The sequence below is a fragment of the Ictidomys tridecemlineatus genome, chromosome 10 (assembly GCF_052094955.1).
Source record: "Ictidomys tridecemlineatus isolate mIctTri1 chromosome 10, mIctTri1.hap1, whole genome shotgun sequence".
Classification (NCBI taxonomy): Eukaryota; Metazoa; Chordata; class Mammalia; order Rodentia; family Sciuridae; genus Ictidomys; species Ictidomys tridecemlineatus.
In genome coordinates, this window is record NC_135486.1 from 133,303,932 (window position 1) to 133,319,983 (window position 16,052).

At 54.2% G+C, this 16,052-nt stretch overlaps 1 protein-coding gene across 7 annotated transcripts in view; it reads right to left on the bottom strand.

The window, feature by feature from the left end:
- Nucleotides 1-16,052, bottom strand: part of Bmerb1 (bMERB domain containing 1) — a 110,323-nt gene that overhangs the window by 23,039 nt on the left and 71,232 nt on the right. For all 7 annotated transcript variants that reach the window (XM_078024315.1, XM_078024314.1, XM_078024316.1 and 4 more), the window contains exon 2: nucleotides 11,591-11,714. In XM_078024315.1, coding sequence (XP_077880441.1) covers nucleotides 11,591-11,714 — 124 coding nt within the window. The remainder of the gene's footprint in view (nucleotides 1-11,590; nucleotides 11,715-16,052) is intronic.

A 16,052-nucleotide genomic window follows, 5' to 3' on the forward strand; every position in this document is an offset into this window, starting at 1 on the left:
TGAATAACTGGCCTAAGCTCACGCAGCTGGGGAGCATCTCCCCCGGGGACATGCTTGAAGCTCAGTACTGCAGTCTCGTATCGCCATGAGGAGGATGTTAGCCGCGTCTCCTGCCCGCACTGTTATTATTGATTCCATATTTTCTTTAGGTTGATTCACTTGTTAAAAATAGCACCATAAAGGGAAAACTAGTATTTTCCCTAAAAGATGTGAAAATTAATGTTTTCCCAAAACTACCCTCAAACCATGCCAGAGCATACCTCATCTGGGGTAAACTGGGGTCTGTCCTGAGCCTCCTCCCGCCGTGGGGTGTTTCTGGACAAGTCTGTCGGGGCAGCCAAGTGCAGAAGAACTAGAAAGTCCTCAACTTGGCTCAAACTGGGGCCGAGGGGGAAAAACCAGAGTGACGGCAGACAGCAGATGGCCGCAGGACTGGCTCCTCGGAGCAGGTGACCGTGCGCTGGGCAAGCTGCCCTGAGTTTAGCCAGCAGGGCCCGGGCTGAGCTGCAGCAGACCTACTTGGATCGTTCTAGGATCAGATGGCGTTTGCCTGGGGAAAAGCTCAAGGTCAACTCCAAGGAGCAACCTCAGGAGAGCGTGAGAACTTGAAGACGTGGGATAGCGGTGCATGACCACCATCTTCAAGGGGAGGGGAGGGGAGGGCGCAGAGCTCCAAGACCAGAGCCTGGTAAATGGCCTGGCAAGGCTCACCCAACTCCACCTGGGAAACCTCACATCAAGTCAACATGTCAGCTTACTCTAAGCCATGGTACTGAGGCTGGCCTCGAACTTGTGATCCTCCTGCCTCAGCCTCCCAAATTGCTGGGATTATAAGCAGACACTTCTATTTGGGCATGTTCTAGGGTGTGGCTTTCAAAGTGAAATTTAGACCTCGTTATGTAAGTGGGCAGTTATTGTCTTAGAGAGAACGACAGCTCCAAGCTTCTTCTGTAGGTTGCAGAAAGACTTCCTAAGAATTCTCGTGGCTCATACCCAGGAAGTTACTCATGGGAAGTTGGGCTTTACACTAAGTTCTATCATGCATTACTTCATTTCATCTCCTCTCCGACGCTACAAAATGAGAACTGTTCTACAGATGAGGAATCTGAGGTTTGAGGTCCATACCGTTAATCAACGGTGAAGCTGGAATTAGATTTCGGCACCATCTGGCTCGGAATCCACCTTTATCCTCATTACATTCTAATCCTAAAACCCTGCCACGGTTTGCTGAAGAGACTCAGAAATCCCATTTTGCTCATTTGATTTCTTTACAAATATATATAAAAAAAAAAAAAACAAGAAAAAGGAGCCCATGTGTTGATTCTTGGAGGTCACAACCAGACGGAACAAGTAGAAAAACAATCACTGCTGAACGGTGACAAACTCTGCTTCGAGTTAGACGCCATCGGGAACCTGTAATTGGCATTTGCCTGATAAATATAGCCCTCGGTTCAGTCAAAGGTGGGATTTGGTAACCGATGTGACAGGGACGGTGACAGGTGGCATCAGAATTCTCGAACACACACTTCACTCTGGTTCCCATCACGATCCTAACCTCCTGGAGAGAGAGGTCCCCACGGCCACACCGAGAAGTCCCGCTAACAGAGAGGACATTGGATGCCTTCTGTCTGACGCCAGTTTTCATCCAGAGACATCGTGGAAGGAAACGGGAGGATGGGCCACCTGCGAGCAGCTGACGGACACCGGGGTTCGACTTCGTCCCTGGGGGAGGTGAGGGGAAGACCCTCTAGCGCCTTTTAAAGCTGCCGGTGCCTGGACGGCATCTTGGACCCGTCGATGAGGCTCTGGGAGGGAGGCCCAGGCCTGGCATCTCCCAAGATCCGGGAGGTGCCCGTGCTAAGAAGCAGAGATGCCGAGGATGGGCCTTCCTGGTGCCAAAGGGACAGCTCCAGCGTCCCGGCCCCCGGCTACTGCTGTGAGGTTCTCGGGGGGTAAGAGCAGGGCCCGCTCAGGGAGGCAGAACCGCCGAGAGCTGTGGGGTGAGGGACGCACCTTGGGAGTCAGACCTTCCACGGCTGTGGGGGGAGCTGGGCAGGGGGTGGAGGAGCACAGGGGTCACCAACCAGCCGGCCTGAGGCTCAGACACGACCCCCTGGCAAGATGGCTTCAGAGGGGCCGCAGTGGAGGGCGGGGGGCTATGGCTTTGTCTGCCCAACATCCAGAGGAGGCGGGGCTGCTGCTGGTCAGCGGGGCCGTGGGTCGTGAAGTCAAGATGGGGGGAAGGAGATAGGGTGAGGTCCAGCCAGAAGCTCTGGGGCCGCCTGTCCCATCACCTCCTCCTCTCGTCACGGCGCCCTTCAAGGGGTAAATGCTGACGCTTCCCTTTCATCTTGGTTTGTTTTGCGCTAAGCCCCACAAAAGATTGGGGGATCTACAATCAGCAGAAATACTCCGGCTCCCAGCGCCGGAGGCCGGGAGTTCTGGAACAGCAAGGTCCTGGTGGTTGGCGAGGGTCCTCTGGCTGCATCACCACATGGTGGAAGGACACAGAGAGGGTCAAGGACAGTGAGGGGCAGACCCGTCTTGCTCATGGTGACAGCATGACTCCACTGGCCACGACCTGATCCCCTCTTGGAGTCCCCCCTCCTACACCGTAACAGGGGTACAAGAGGCCAACATGGGTTTGGGGAGGACATTCAAACCAAGGCACCTTCTGCCTCCCGAATCTCCTGCGCGGTTCTCTTTTGAACAGTTTTACCTGGAACCACCCAGGGGAAGAGACTGGGGAACAGACTTCTCAGTGCAGGTAAGTCAGCAATGGAATATTCCAGCAGTCACCCTAAGCACCGGCCATGGCATCTCGACGTCCCCTACCCCATCCCGTCACCGTCTGGAGTGTCCCTCCGTCACCTGGGAATCGTCTGCTTTCTTCCCTTCCTCTACACTTCTCGAGGGCAGAGCCCCTGCTGTCCCTGTTCCAGTCCCGGCACCTGACACACTGTGATTAAATAATGCAGAAGGCCCCTGACTTGGGAGTTGAGGTTCCCCAGCTTCACCGTGGTGTGAGAGCCACATGCTGCGGTAGAAACTGGACTTGGAGTTTTGAATGAAGATCTCTCCCTGGGCCCGGGATCTCTGGCCCGATCCTCTCTCTCGAGGTCCCTGGCAGCTGCACACGGTTGAATACCCCCAGATACGGGAACGCCTTGTCTCCCAAGAGCCCACCTTTTTACAGCTCTGCGTACCTGGCAAGGCCTCTCGTACTGAGAGTGCAAGCCAGTGAACTCACCGTGGACTCTGATCCTGGTTCCTGTTCCACACAAAAGAAACTCCCTATCTTCCTGCAGTTCCTAAGTTTTGGGGTTTGTTTGATCTGTTCTTGGTACAGGGACTGAACCCAGCGTACCTCCCACAGAGCTCCATCCCCAGCCCTTTTCTATTTTTTTATTTGGAGGCACCGTCTTACTCAGTTGCCCAGGCTGACCTCCAATTGCCATCCTCCTGCCTCAGCCTTCCGGGTCTCTGGGTGTTATGGTTTGGATATGTGGTGTCCCCCAAAAGCTCGTGTGTGAGACGATACAAGAACGTTCAGGGGTGAAATGATGGAGTTATGAGAGCCTCCACCTAATCAGTGCAGAAATCCACTTACACGGATTAGATGTCCATGCAAGATGCCACAGCCCTGCAAAAGACAGAGCTGGAATGCAAACCCTGATTTAGTCTGGAGCCAGGGCGGGTGTCTCAGAGAAGAGATGGCTTCCTGATCAGAAAGGAGCCCCCCCCTCAAAGACCAGGCCATGTAGGAATGAAAACATAGGCACCTCCTCACTTTGGGCAGAACCCAACCAGGAGAGGCTTGATCCAGTTGAACCTGAACCCCTGAGGAGTGAAGGGAACTGAGGTATCCTGGGATTCCGGGAGAAAACCAGGCCCGGGTAACTGATGGCTCAATGAAGAGCAGTCGGCCATTTCCTAAGGGGGCGGCTGGCTGGGGCGGCTGTCCACGTGTGGGACCCCCCACACCAGCTGAGCTGTGTATAAATAGACGCCCTCCTGTTCCTCTCCGGGAGCCCGTCCCAGAACTCTCCAGAGAGGGACACTCTTAACTGAAGGGCGATGTGGCCAGGAGCTCTCTGACTCCGCTCCAGCCGTCCAGAGGCACAGGCCAGCCCTGCTCCCCCTCGGTGGCCCCTCCAGTCAGCACCCGGCCAGAGACAAGCAGAGAACAGAAGAACTCTGGGCTTCAGAGATTCCAAAAAAATGACGAGAAGCCCCAAGCCAAAGCAGCGAAGGTGCGCCGTGCCCACGGGGTCTCCGCCACCGGCTTTGGGCTTAGCCCGACAGGGATTGCTGTGGTCATTTAAGGTGAGGGACTGAATAATGGCCCCACGGATACCCACTTCGCTGGTAATGGGTGCTTCTCCTGGACGCTGCAGCTGGTCCTAGTGCAACCACAAGTGGCCTTTTAAGAGGGAGGCAGAGGGAGAGTGGGCACCGAAGAGGGACGGTAACGGGGCCACCCACACTGCTGGCTTCAGAGACGGAGGGAGGAGCCCCGCAGAGCATGGAATGGATGGAAGCTTCTAGCTCCAACGTCTTCAGGTAGAAGGGAATCAAACTCCAGTGGACCTCTGGGTTTTTTGGTACCAGGGACTGATCCCAGGGACACTGAACCCCTGAGCCACCTCATCCCCAGTCCTTTTATTTTTTTATTTTGAGACAGGGTCTCACTCAGTTGCACTGGGTCTCCCTAAGTTGTTGAGGCTGACTGCACTTGGCGATCCTCCTGCCTCAGCCTCCTGAGTTGCAGGAAATTCCCTTTAATCAGTTGCTAACCAGAGAAAGCATCCAGATGAAGATTTCTGCGGAGGAACAGGGCTCTTCAGGATTCTCCAGAGAAACATGACCAATAGGATTTGGCTCATAAGATGATGGAAGCTGACCACCCCTAGGTCTGCCGTCAACAAGCTGGAGACCCCGGAGAGCCAATGGTCAGCAGCTGGGGAACCAAGGAGAACCCATGTTCCAGTTTGAGTCTGAAGGCTGGAGACTACCCCGCTCAGGCACGAGGAATTCCCTCTAGCTCGGTCCTTCTACTGATGAGAAGAGGCTCACCCCCCATGGGAGGTCCATTCACTTCATTCAGTCTATCATGAGAACATCACCCTCACCCCAGGAACCCCTCACACACACCGAGAGCCATGTTGGACGACACGTCTAGGCCACCTGGGGTCCAGGCAAGTTGACTCACAGAGGGTCCTAGATGACACGCTCCTTCCAATGTTCCAGACCCCGCAGGTGCAGAGGAGACCTGAACTTCATCCGGAGTTAACAGAGTGAGACCCACTCAGGAGAAGACAGAGCCTTCAAGGAGAGGTATTTCCTTTCTAAAATTTGTTCTGGACTGCAAGTCGCCAGAGCTGGTCCATCCACCCAGTCCCCAGCAGCGTCCCCACCTCCCTGGACATACAGAAACCCAGCAGGAGGCTCCTTCCCCTCAGAGAGGTCTAGCCCAGCCCCTTCTCCACCCATTTTCTAGCCTCTCCATCCCTTCCCGTTCCTTCCAAGCCCCCCTCCCTCCCAGCTTCTCAGATTCGTGCGTATTTTGTCCCAGACAAGTTGCTTTTCAGATGTTCTGCGGTTCAGGGCGCCTCCTCCCACCTGATGGGTACAGTGGCTCTGGCAACGGTGACCTGTGCTTAGAGATGCTATTTAAAACCCAGAGTGCATCCGGAGTGACACAGAACTCCCAGTGGGGCTGAGACGCGCCCAGTTACATAAACGCACACGCTCTGTCTCGCCCTTGGCTTGAAGCTCTGCCCAAGAGGCTTCAGAAATGCCAGTTCACACCAGGGACAGGAAAATGCAGGTTTCAAGGGGAAGAAACCGTAACAATACCAGCCAGGCGCCACCGTGGAGCTGGATTTGGTGATGGACGGGCACACCCAGAAACCCCCAGCTCGGGGGACCGTCAGCACCACCACCCAGAGCCCAGCTTCTCTCTCTCTCTCTCTCTCTCTCTCTCTCTCTCCCCCTCTCTCTCGGGCTTGTTTCCTGAGTGTTCTCTGCAGTTGCAGAAGCAACCCTGACATCCCTGCTCTCCCGCCACTGAGCACAGCGCTAACAAGGAGAAAGGAGGGAAGGGAATTAGATCCGCCTTCTCCCTAGGAAAAGCCGGTCACCTCCCAGCTGTGTGGTCTCTGACCCTTGCTACAGCGTGGCCAGAGAGACATCAGCGCTCCAGTGTGGAGATGGGGAAACTGAGGCCCTAACAGGGCAAAATATTTCCTCTAGGCCGCAGAGTTGGTCAGAAGCAGAACCAGTTTCAATATCAGTTGCAAGACCCCATAGCTTGATGGCGGAGGCCACGGACTTGCCCCAGAGAGCCTGGCTTATAGCATTGTCCGCTATTTAATGGAGCCTGTGCAACCCCAGACAAGTGACTTGACCTCTCTGGGCCTCCGCTTCATTCATCTGTAAAGAGAGAGAGAGAGAGAGAGAGAGAGAGAGAGAGAGAGAGAGAGAGAGAGAGAGAGAGAGTCTGTGTGTGTGTCTGTGTGTGTCATTATCTGCCTACTGGGTTGTAGAGGGGATTAAATGAATCAACACATCAATACACTGAGAATCCTACCCTGCAGAGCAAGTATTCAAAAGTCTGTCATCTGTAACTCATGCACTCCTTGAATCTCTGCCAGGTTCCAAGGGCCTGACCTCTTCATCACACGGGGTACTTCTTAATTAAATGAAGGTACGGGAGTTCAAGGCTGGGCACCCTAGAAATATTGGAACTCCGGGGCTGCGCTCCTGAAATATGCGCTTGTCCCGCCCAGCTCCCTGCCGCTGCGTGCTGATTAGAAGCCACTGCCCGCCTCCGAGCAAGCAAAGAGCCAGGCACACGTCCCTTTTATGAAAATCCAGCAAGCTGGTGTGAAGAGGAGATAACCAGCCCCTCCGCACTCTGAGGCTGAAGATACTTAATTATCCGAAACCCAGATAAACAGCAGGAGCAGGACGGTAGGCGGAGGCAGAGGAGCTGAGCCCGGCAACCAGAGGCTGCAGGAGACACTCAGAGCTAATGGTGTGAGCCGGGCCCCGGTGAAGGGCAGGAAGAGGCGGGTGAGGGGGTTGGCAGCCCCCGGAGCCTCACCTGCAGAAGATCAGGAGGAGGAGGGACTGGAGAGAGGCCAGGAGCGTTTATTGACTTGGTCTAGTGAAGTTCATAAGATTGCTCAGCCTCGGGAGAGGGATCTCAAAATGCCATTTTGCAAGTTGGAAACCCGAGGACAAGCTAGGGAAGGCAGTGAGGAGACGCGGTGGACATTCAGGGCGGAGAACACGCACCCGCTGGGGCTCACTCACAGCAGCCTGTCAATCTAAGCAGGGTCTGTGAACTTGACCTTGAGGGCCTGAGGCAGGGCCAGCGCGCAGCTGTCCCTCAGCACCTGACGGACGTGGTGACAATAGGCACAAAGGACTCGGAGTGCGCCTGGGCCCATGATAAGGGCTCACTCAGTGCCACCACTGGGGTCCTTGGGAATCCTTCCAGGAACGGGGCTCTGCAGACGGTTCCCAGCAGGTCACCTTACAAACCCTGACTAAGACGGCGCTCGTCATTCTGGGCTCCAAAATCGATCCTTACGTCCAAGGAGCCAAAATGGGACCCAGTCCGTTTCCGAGGCCCTCGGCTCGAGATGATGAAGCAGGACAAGCCCTGCCGTGGGACGCTGGGCGTGCGTCCAGGGTCCACCCGCGCGCTCTAGAAGCTGGGCAGAGAGCACGGGGTCCCTGCACTGGGAATAAAGGCTTAGGGTTGAGGGCTCAGCCTCCAAAACAAACATCTTGGGTTCAACTGCTGGTTCTGCCTCGTTCCAGCTACTGACCTTGAGCAAGCCACTTCAGTCCCTCACCACGGCAGGGACAGACCCCATCAGGATTCCTGTGAGAACTCTGGAACTGCTAAAGCAAGTCAGCCAAGGCATGCAGTGCCCAGGGCCATCTGTGTGGCACAGCAGGGGCCCCAGCGAACAGCAGCTCCTGTGCTCTGCCCTGAACCCAAGGTCAAGCCCAAAGACATGAGGAGCCAGATGACTCCTGAGCTCCCTGGGAATGGCTAAATCCCCCTCTCCTGGTTCCTCAACGTGCTGGCAAGAGGGGAGGGAGAACGGGCAGAGGCTGCAGATCCAAAGGAAAAGGGCAGGACAGTGACCAAGCAGAAAGAGAGCCACCAGGCCCCAGGCCCAGCCGCATGCAGTGCGTAGCCTGCCTGGACATGCACCACCCAGGCCCTGGGGCAGGGAAGGAAGGCAGCAGCCCCCACCCGGCCTGTTCCTAGAAGGCCCAGAACCCGGCAGGGGCCTTGGAAGCAGAGGACATTCTCCGCGGTGGAACGTGGAATGTGGGCGCGCTCCCAGGCTCCGCGGGAGTTGACGGGTATTAACACGATCACGTGGTCCCTCCAGAGCAGGTGTGACCACACGGATCCCACTGTGGTTGTTATGACCACCGGGCATCTCCACCAAGCGCTGTCATGTGCCTGCCATTTGAGCTACCCCCTCCCAGCCTGAGAATGCCGAACGGGGTCTGAGAGTCTGTCTCCCTCTCACTCTGTGCCAAGGATGGCCCCCGTGCAAGTCCGTGTACGTGCAGCGGGTGACTGGGGACAGTGACGATTGTGAAAGGGTCACTCACGGCCACCTGACAGACATCAGATGCTGGCGGGTGTCAGGCGCTGCTCAAGATGCTGGGAAGACACAACAGCGAGGGACGTTCCACGGTCCCTCCGTCTCTCCCTGCCCGTGTCCCTGCCTGCCTGCCTTCTTTCCTTCCTGCCTTCTTCAGTTTCTTCCCTTTCTTCCCACTCCCTTCCCTTCTTCCCTCCTTGATTCACTCATTACTAAACACCCTGGGACCAGAGTGCATTCCAGCTTGGCTGACCATCCCTTGGGCCCCCCTTTCTTCCTCTCCCAGATGGACATAAGAACAGGAGTCACCTGCAGGGCAAGCCCTGCACCTGAGCCATAGCTGCAAGACTCAATTCCTGCATGACCTTGGCTCTCAGTCTGTTGGTGGGAAGGCTGAGGGAGCTGGATGAGGAGTCTGTCCAGCTTTGAGTGTGCTGCGTCCTCTATCTTGGCCAACTTAGAGTCCTTGGGGCATCTCCGAGATGGATGAGGTGGGTGCACGTCCAGGCAGGCTACGCACTGCACGCGGCCGGGCCTGGGGGGAGCATCATTATCATTTGCACCTGCCTCGAGGACCCTAGCAAGACCTCTGGGTGGGGGGGGGGGCTGGAAACTGGCTCTTCCCCTGCACAATGTCACTGGATCCTGCTGTGTCCTGGGAGCCTTTAGATGACTTGATTTATTCTAGTGTTTACTATTGACACTTGTCCCTCAGCGGTGGATTCATGGGCTCGATGGGGAAATTCAGTGAGAGCAAAGGTCAAGAGCTTGGTACCGTTCCCGGCCCAGAGCTAGCGCTTAATAAACGTTAGCTATGCTTGTCCTGAAGCACCGCTATGTGCCAAGCTCCTGCCACGTGTGTGTGCATGTAAACACTCACAGCAAAGGTCAGTGGAGGCAACGTGGCCGCCTTGTCCCCACAGCTGGAAAGCCACCGTGAGCTCCTGCTGCACTCCTCCAGGGACCTTCAGTCCTGCAGAGCTGTATTCATGTTCTTCCCTTCTAAACACGGGGAGGAAGGAAGAGCTCCCGCATGCTCGCATGTTGGTTCACCTTATTCCCAGACAAAAGGGATGATGTCTCGTATTCATAAAGCAGGAATGTTCTAGAACCTTCCTCCGAGAGCTCCCGCGAGAAGGGATCACATGCATTCGGCACAGGCTGAGTGAACGGCAGCTACAAATGTTGCAGTCCCTTTTAGGGGGCGGGAGAGAGGGTCAGACACTGTCACACTGAGAATATAGGTTTTGAAGGCAGGGAGAGCTGGACGCTGAGGCCCCACGCCCCGATTGCCTCCTGGGAGGCCTGGAGCAGGTGGTTGACCTTCTCTGAGCCTCCGTCTCCCCATCTGCCCAGCGGGTTAATCACACGCCCAGCCTTACCGCCTGTGAGACACCGGTGCCCGGGCGAGTTGTGACGCTCCTGCCACTTCCAGAGAGGTTGGGTCGGCAGGTGGCTGGGAGAATTTTCCAGCAAGGTCACCTCGTTATTGTTTCGTTTATCCACTTATTATGGGAAGCACAAATCCAGTTCGACTTATTGACTTTTCATTGGTTAACATTCTGGGGCGGCGACAGCATCGCCCTGACTCTGTGTCCGGCGGCCTTAGCAGGAAGGTGGCTTTGGAATTTGGCACAGACTGACCTGCCGTTCCCTGGATGGCGGGGTCCTGTTCCGTGATCGGTGGCTTCCTATGCACACCTCGTGTCTTGCCTGTAGAGAACTCAGGCCATCTCGGGCACCAGGGCCTTCAGGGATTTTGTTTGTTTTTGTTTTGGGTACCAGGGATGGAACTCAGGGGCACTCGACCACTGAGCCCCATCCCCAGCCCTAGTTTGTATTTTAGGGACAGGGTCTCACTGAGTTGCTTAGCGTCTCGCCTTTGCTGAGGCTGGCTTTGAACTCGCAGTCCTCCTGCCTCAGCCTCCAGAGCTGCTGGGATGACAGGCGCCCGATCACCTTCAGTTTTAACAAGACCCGTGCGTCCCCTTTGGTGCCAGAGACCCTGCCCAGAGCCAGCAAAAGTGTCATTGGCTGCAGTCTTCCAGACTTTTTTTTTTAAAAAAATGTGTATTTATTCTAATGAGTTATATATGACAGCAGAATGCATTTCAATTCCTAGTCCACAAACAGCACAATTTTTCATGTCTCTCTTTTCATTCACAAAGTAGGCTCACACCATTCGTGGCTTCACACACGTACTTAGGGTCACCACGTCCATCTCGTTCCACCGTCTTTCCTACCCCCATGCCCCCTCCCTTCTCCTCCGTCCCCTGTGCCCTATCTAAAGTCCGTCCTCTCCTCCCATGGCCCCCCATCCTCATTATGAACCAGCATCCTTATATCAGAGAAGTCTTCCAGATCTTTGCCCTTAGAAGTCTGTCCCCAGTCACCTCCTCGGCTCCAAGATGGCAGGAGGAGCCCAGATTACCTCTTTTTTTTTTCTTCGTTTTATTAGTTGTTCCAGATTACCTCTTAACCCTCTGTTGTTTGTTTGCCTTTTAAACTCTATCTGCCAGAGCCCAATTTTCTCTTGGAAGACCCTCTATAACGCACCTGGGTTGCCAGGGACCCCACAAGAGGGGTATTATTTTCTCCCCTTAGACACAGGAGGGCACTGAAGCTCAGAGAGGCTAAGCAACCTGCCTGAGCTCATCCAGCAATTTTTGATCTCGGGCCTCTCTGAGCTCAGATGGTGTGATCTGTACGGCCCCAGCTCAGGGTACAACCTGTGGGCCCCCCAACCCCTTCCCCCAATGGGGAACATAGAAAGAACTTGGGCCTGAACTCCACCCCAGGGTCTTGTGACAGTGAGAACCAAATGAGATCTATTTTTTTTAATGGATGCAATGCCTTCATCCAAGTGCCTCTCAGGCAGTAGGCCACGCACAGCCACCAGGGCCCGGGCTCCTCCTCCACACCCCTCCTTCCCTCCCCTGGGCACTCACATGAACCTGAGCTCAGACTCCCGGCGGACGAGCACTTCCCGGAGACGCTGGATCTTGGCCATCTCCAGCTCGATCTCCTCGGGCATCATGGTCGTCTCCGCCATGGAGATGATGTCCAGCTGGGCTGTGCAGGACGGAAACACAGGCGTCAGGCCCGAGGCCACGCGGGCTTCCAAGAACTCCCAGGGACAGACCCTGCCGCAGCCCCCGGGACCATCGTGCACGGCTGGTTCACACAGACCTCGGCCCTCTGCAGACCTCGCCATCTGCAGACCTCGCCATCTGCAGACCTCGCCATCTGCAGACCTCGGCCCTCTGCAGACCTCGCCATCTGCAGACCTCGCCATCTGCAGACCTCGCCATCTGCAGACCTCGGCCCTCTGCAGACCTCAGCCATCTGCAGACCTCGCCATCTGCAGACCTCGCCATCTGCAGACCTCGGCCCTCTGCAGACCTCAGCCATCTGCAGACCTCGCCATCGGCAGACCTCGCCATCTGCAGACCTCGCCATCGGCAGACCTCGACCATCGGCAGACCTCAGCCATCTGCAGACCTCGACCATCTGCAGACCTCAGCCATCTGCAGACCTCGCCATCTGCAGACCTCGCCATCGGCAGACCTCGCCATCTGCAGACCTCGCCATCGGCAGACCTCGCCATCTGCAGACCTCGGCCCTCGGCAGACCTCGGCCATCTGCAGACCTCGGCCATCTGCAGACCTCGGCCATCTGCAGACCTCGGCCCTCTGCAGACCTCGCCATCTGCAGACCTCGGCCCTCTGCAGACCTCGCCATCTGCAGACCTCGCCATCTGCAGACCTCGCCAACTGCAGACCTCGCCATCTGCAGACCTCGGCCCTCTGCAGACCTCCACCTGGGCTGCAAACACTCAGGAGTGGACCCTTCGGGAACAGGGAACCACGTTTAACGTGATGCTAGGGTTTGGATGTGCTCTGTTCCCAACAAAACTCATGCTGGGTCTTGGTCCCCAGGGTAAGGCTGTTGAGCTTTTAGGAGGTGATTAGGTCTTTGTGCAGGAAGGACTAACGGCTGGGCTCTTGGTTAATGGGCATGGATCAGTGGCCTAGAGGGCGGCTCATTAGAAATCAAGTTCAGTTTCCTGGACTTGCCCCTTTCTTCTGCACGCACCCGCTTGCCCTTCTGCTTATTTCCCCCTTGCCCTGACACAGCACGAGGCACTCCCACCAGGTGTGGCCGCCCAGTCTGGAACTTTCTGGCCTTCACATCCATGATTTAAAATGAACCTCTTTTCTTTATAAACTACCCACTCCCCGATATTCTGTCACAGCAACAGAAAACAGACCAAGACACGGGGGAACATTTGTTATGATGCCAGCAGACTCTGCTCACAAAGGCTTAAGGTGTGGTCAGTCCCGGCCTGGCCCCAACCTCTGAGGTGCAGGCACACTTGACTATGGCCACTTTGCCCTGCCCCAGCCTCAAAGACCGAGGACAACTTGAGGAAGAAGAAAATTTCATACTAATTATCTTATGGTAATACCAAGTAACGTAAGTAGTAAGTAACATAAAGTAATAGCATGTCTGTTGTAGAAAATTCATGTAATACAGGCAGACAAGAAAGAACACAAAGAAGTCATCCATAACCCACTGCCCAGAGAGAACCACGGCTGACGTTTTGATGGACACTCTCCAATCTTATATAGTCAGAGTTACATAGGTTTCCGTGGAGAAGAACTGTATGTAAGAAACTGTATCACCATGTATAACCATACACATTACTACATATAGGGAAAGACACCACGCCCTGCTGTAACAAAACACTAGAGGCCTGATGGCTTAAATGATAGCAGTTTACTTTGGCACAGTTCTGGAAGGGGACACTCTTCCTGGCTTGTGTCCCCCCCCCCTCACCTCTTCTTGGTATGTGCATGGGGTGGGGGTGAGGGATGGAGAGCAAGTTCTCTGATGTCTCTTCTTCTTCTTCTTCTTCTTCTTCTTTTTCTCTCTCTCTTTTTAAAATTTTGTTGTTGATGATGGGCCTTTATTTTATTTATTTATCTGTGGTGCTGAGACTTGAACCCAGAGCCGCACACATGCTAGGCAAGCACTCTGCCACTAAGCCCCAGCCCCAGGCCCCTTGTGTCTCTTCTTATAAGGACACAAGATCTATCTGATCAGGCTGCACCCTCTTGACCTCATTTAACCTTAATTACTTCCTTCAAGGACCCATCTCCAAACACAGCCCATTAGGGGTTAGGGTTTCAACACATGAAAATTTTAACCCATGACAGTATGCACGTATGGGTGTATGTTTGCACATGTGTGCATGTATGTATCACCACATATGCTACCATTAAAATCTTGTCCTGTGTCCTACAGTGTGTTTGTCTAATCTTTATCTATAGACACAGTTATACGGTCATCTACATGACTTATACATGTAGCGTGGCCATACAGGGCAACACAGACGGAAGATTTGTAACCTGAAGATCAGAAATCTGAAATATTCCAAAGTTCAAAACATTCTGAGTGCCAACATGATGCCACAAATGGAAAATTCCACACCTGACCTCATGTCAAAATGCAGGCACATTATAAATACTGCATAAAACTCAGGAGGCAGAGACGGGAGGATTGCAAGTTCAAGGCCAGCCTCAGCAACTTAAGGAGGCCCTGAGCAATGTATGGAGACCCTGCTTAACCCTGTTAAAAAATAAAAAGGGGATCTGGGGTTGTGGTTCAGCAGTAGCACACTTGCCTGGCATGTGTGAGGCACTGGGTTCGATTCTCAGCACCGCATATAATAAATAAAAATAAAGGTCTATCAATAGCTAAAAATTTTTTAAAAAATATATATATATATACAAAAATAATATACATATTGCATAAACAGCACTATATATATACGCATATTGCATATACATACATTTTGCATAAAATTACCTTTAGACTCTATGTATAAAATATAGATGGGACATAAATAAATTTTGTTTAGACTTGAGTCCTCTTCCCCAAGATATCTCATTATGTATGTGCAAATGTTCCAAAATCTGAAATCAGAAACACTTCTGGTCCCCAGCATTTGGGAAAAAGTGATACTCAACCTGCATGTATAGTTTTACATAGGCAGCATGTATAATTATATATATGTACACGCCTATTTTTTAAATACTGAAAAAAAAATGTATACTAAAATGTTAGTGATTGAAAATGTTAACATTTGCATGTGTCTCTGTCTATGCACACACACACATCTCCATAGATCTGCCATCCCACGGCTTATTTTGGTCTCACGGAGTCTTGCTGGTTTCCTGCCCTCTTCTCACCAGCACACACTACAAGCTCTCTCTCTCTCTCTCTCTCTCTCTCTCTCTCTCTCTCTCTCTCTCTCTCTCTCTGGCCTGTCCTCGGATGCTCTTGCTCAGCCGTCGTGGGCAAGGCTGGGTGGCTTTCTGCGTGGGGCCCCATCACGAATCACAGGACCAGTCTGCAGGCCTTTGGGTGGTTCCCCCTCCCTCTCTGTGTGCATTTCCCAAAGCGAAATTCTTGCCCACATCCAGGTTCCTTCAGGCTGCATTTCCGGAGTGGATGGCTGGGTTCTCAGGGCTTTCACAGGGGGAGGGTTGCACTAGGAGAAGGAGCTGTTCTTGCTTTACTGAGACCAGCACCACACACACCCCTCATCTCTGACTCTCCAGCACCCCCTGAGGCTCAGCGCCCCACCCCACACTCAGTTCTGCTGCCTGGGGCTGGTCTTCGTCCTCCTGTCCAAGCCGGCATCTGGAAAGCTGCCCTGGTTCTACCTGTGTGTCTCCCTCCAGCCACCTGGAGCCCCGGCTGGGCACCCCTGCATGGAGACGGGGACACTGTGACTTGCAGACTTCCCTGAAGACAGCTCCAGCCTTCTTGGACCTCAGGAATAGTGACAATTCCCAGGAGCCCCTGTGACTGGCTCTGTGGGTCTGTTGGGCTCTCCTGGCTCTGAGTCCTCCAGCAAATGGAATTTGGAGAGTTACCTGCCCTTCCATCACCTGGGCCCTGGGGGAACTGTCCATGGCCAAAATCTGTTCCCCCTCCAGCAATCAAACCCCCATGGAGGAAGGCAATTCCCTGGAGTGGATCCTCACAGTGAAGGAGTGGCCTCGTAGCCCAGCGTGGCGGAGCCCCCCTGTAATCCCAAGGTCCTGGGGCAGCGGTGGGGCATTTTGGATTCTGATGGCCTGAGTAGGAGTCCCAGCTCTGCCCCTCCCCCAAGTAGCTGTATGACCTTGGGGAGGAGATCTTTAACTCTTGGTGGTTCAAGAACAGCGAGCCCACCACCCAGGCAGCTGCGCCTGGGGCTCCGCGTCTGGACACTGCACATGCTCTGACCCGCCTTCTCTTTTCTTCCTCCGCACGGGTCAGCAGGATCGGACGCTCTGGCTTTTACAAAGGAAGCCAAGAGGTAGAGCTGACAAGGGAGTGGCTGAGCCTGTGCCCATG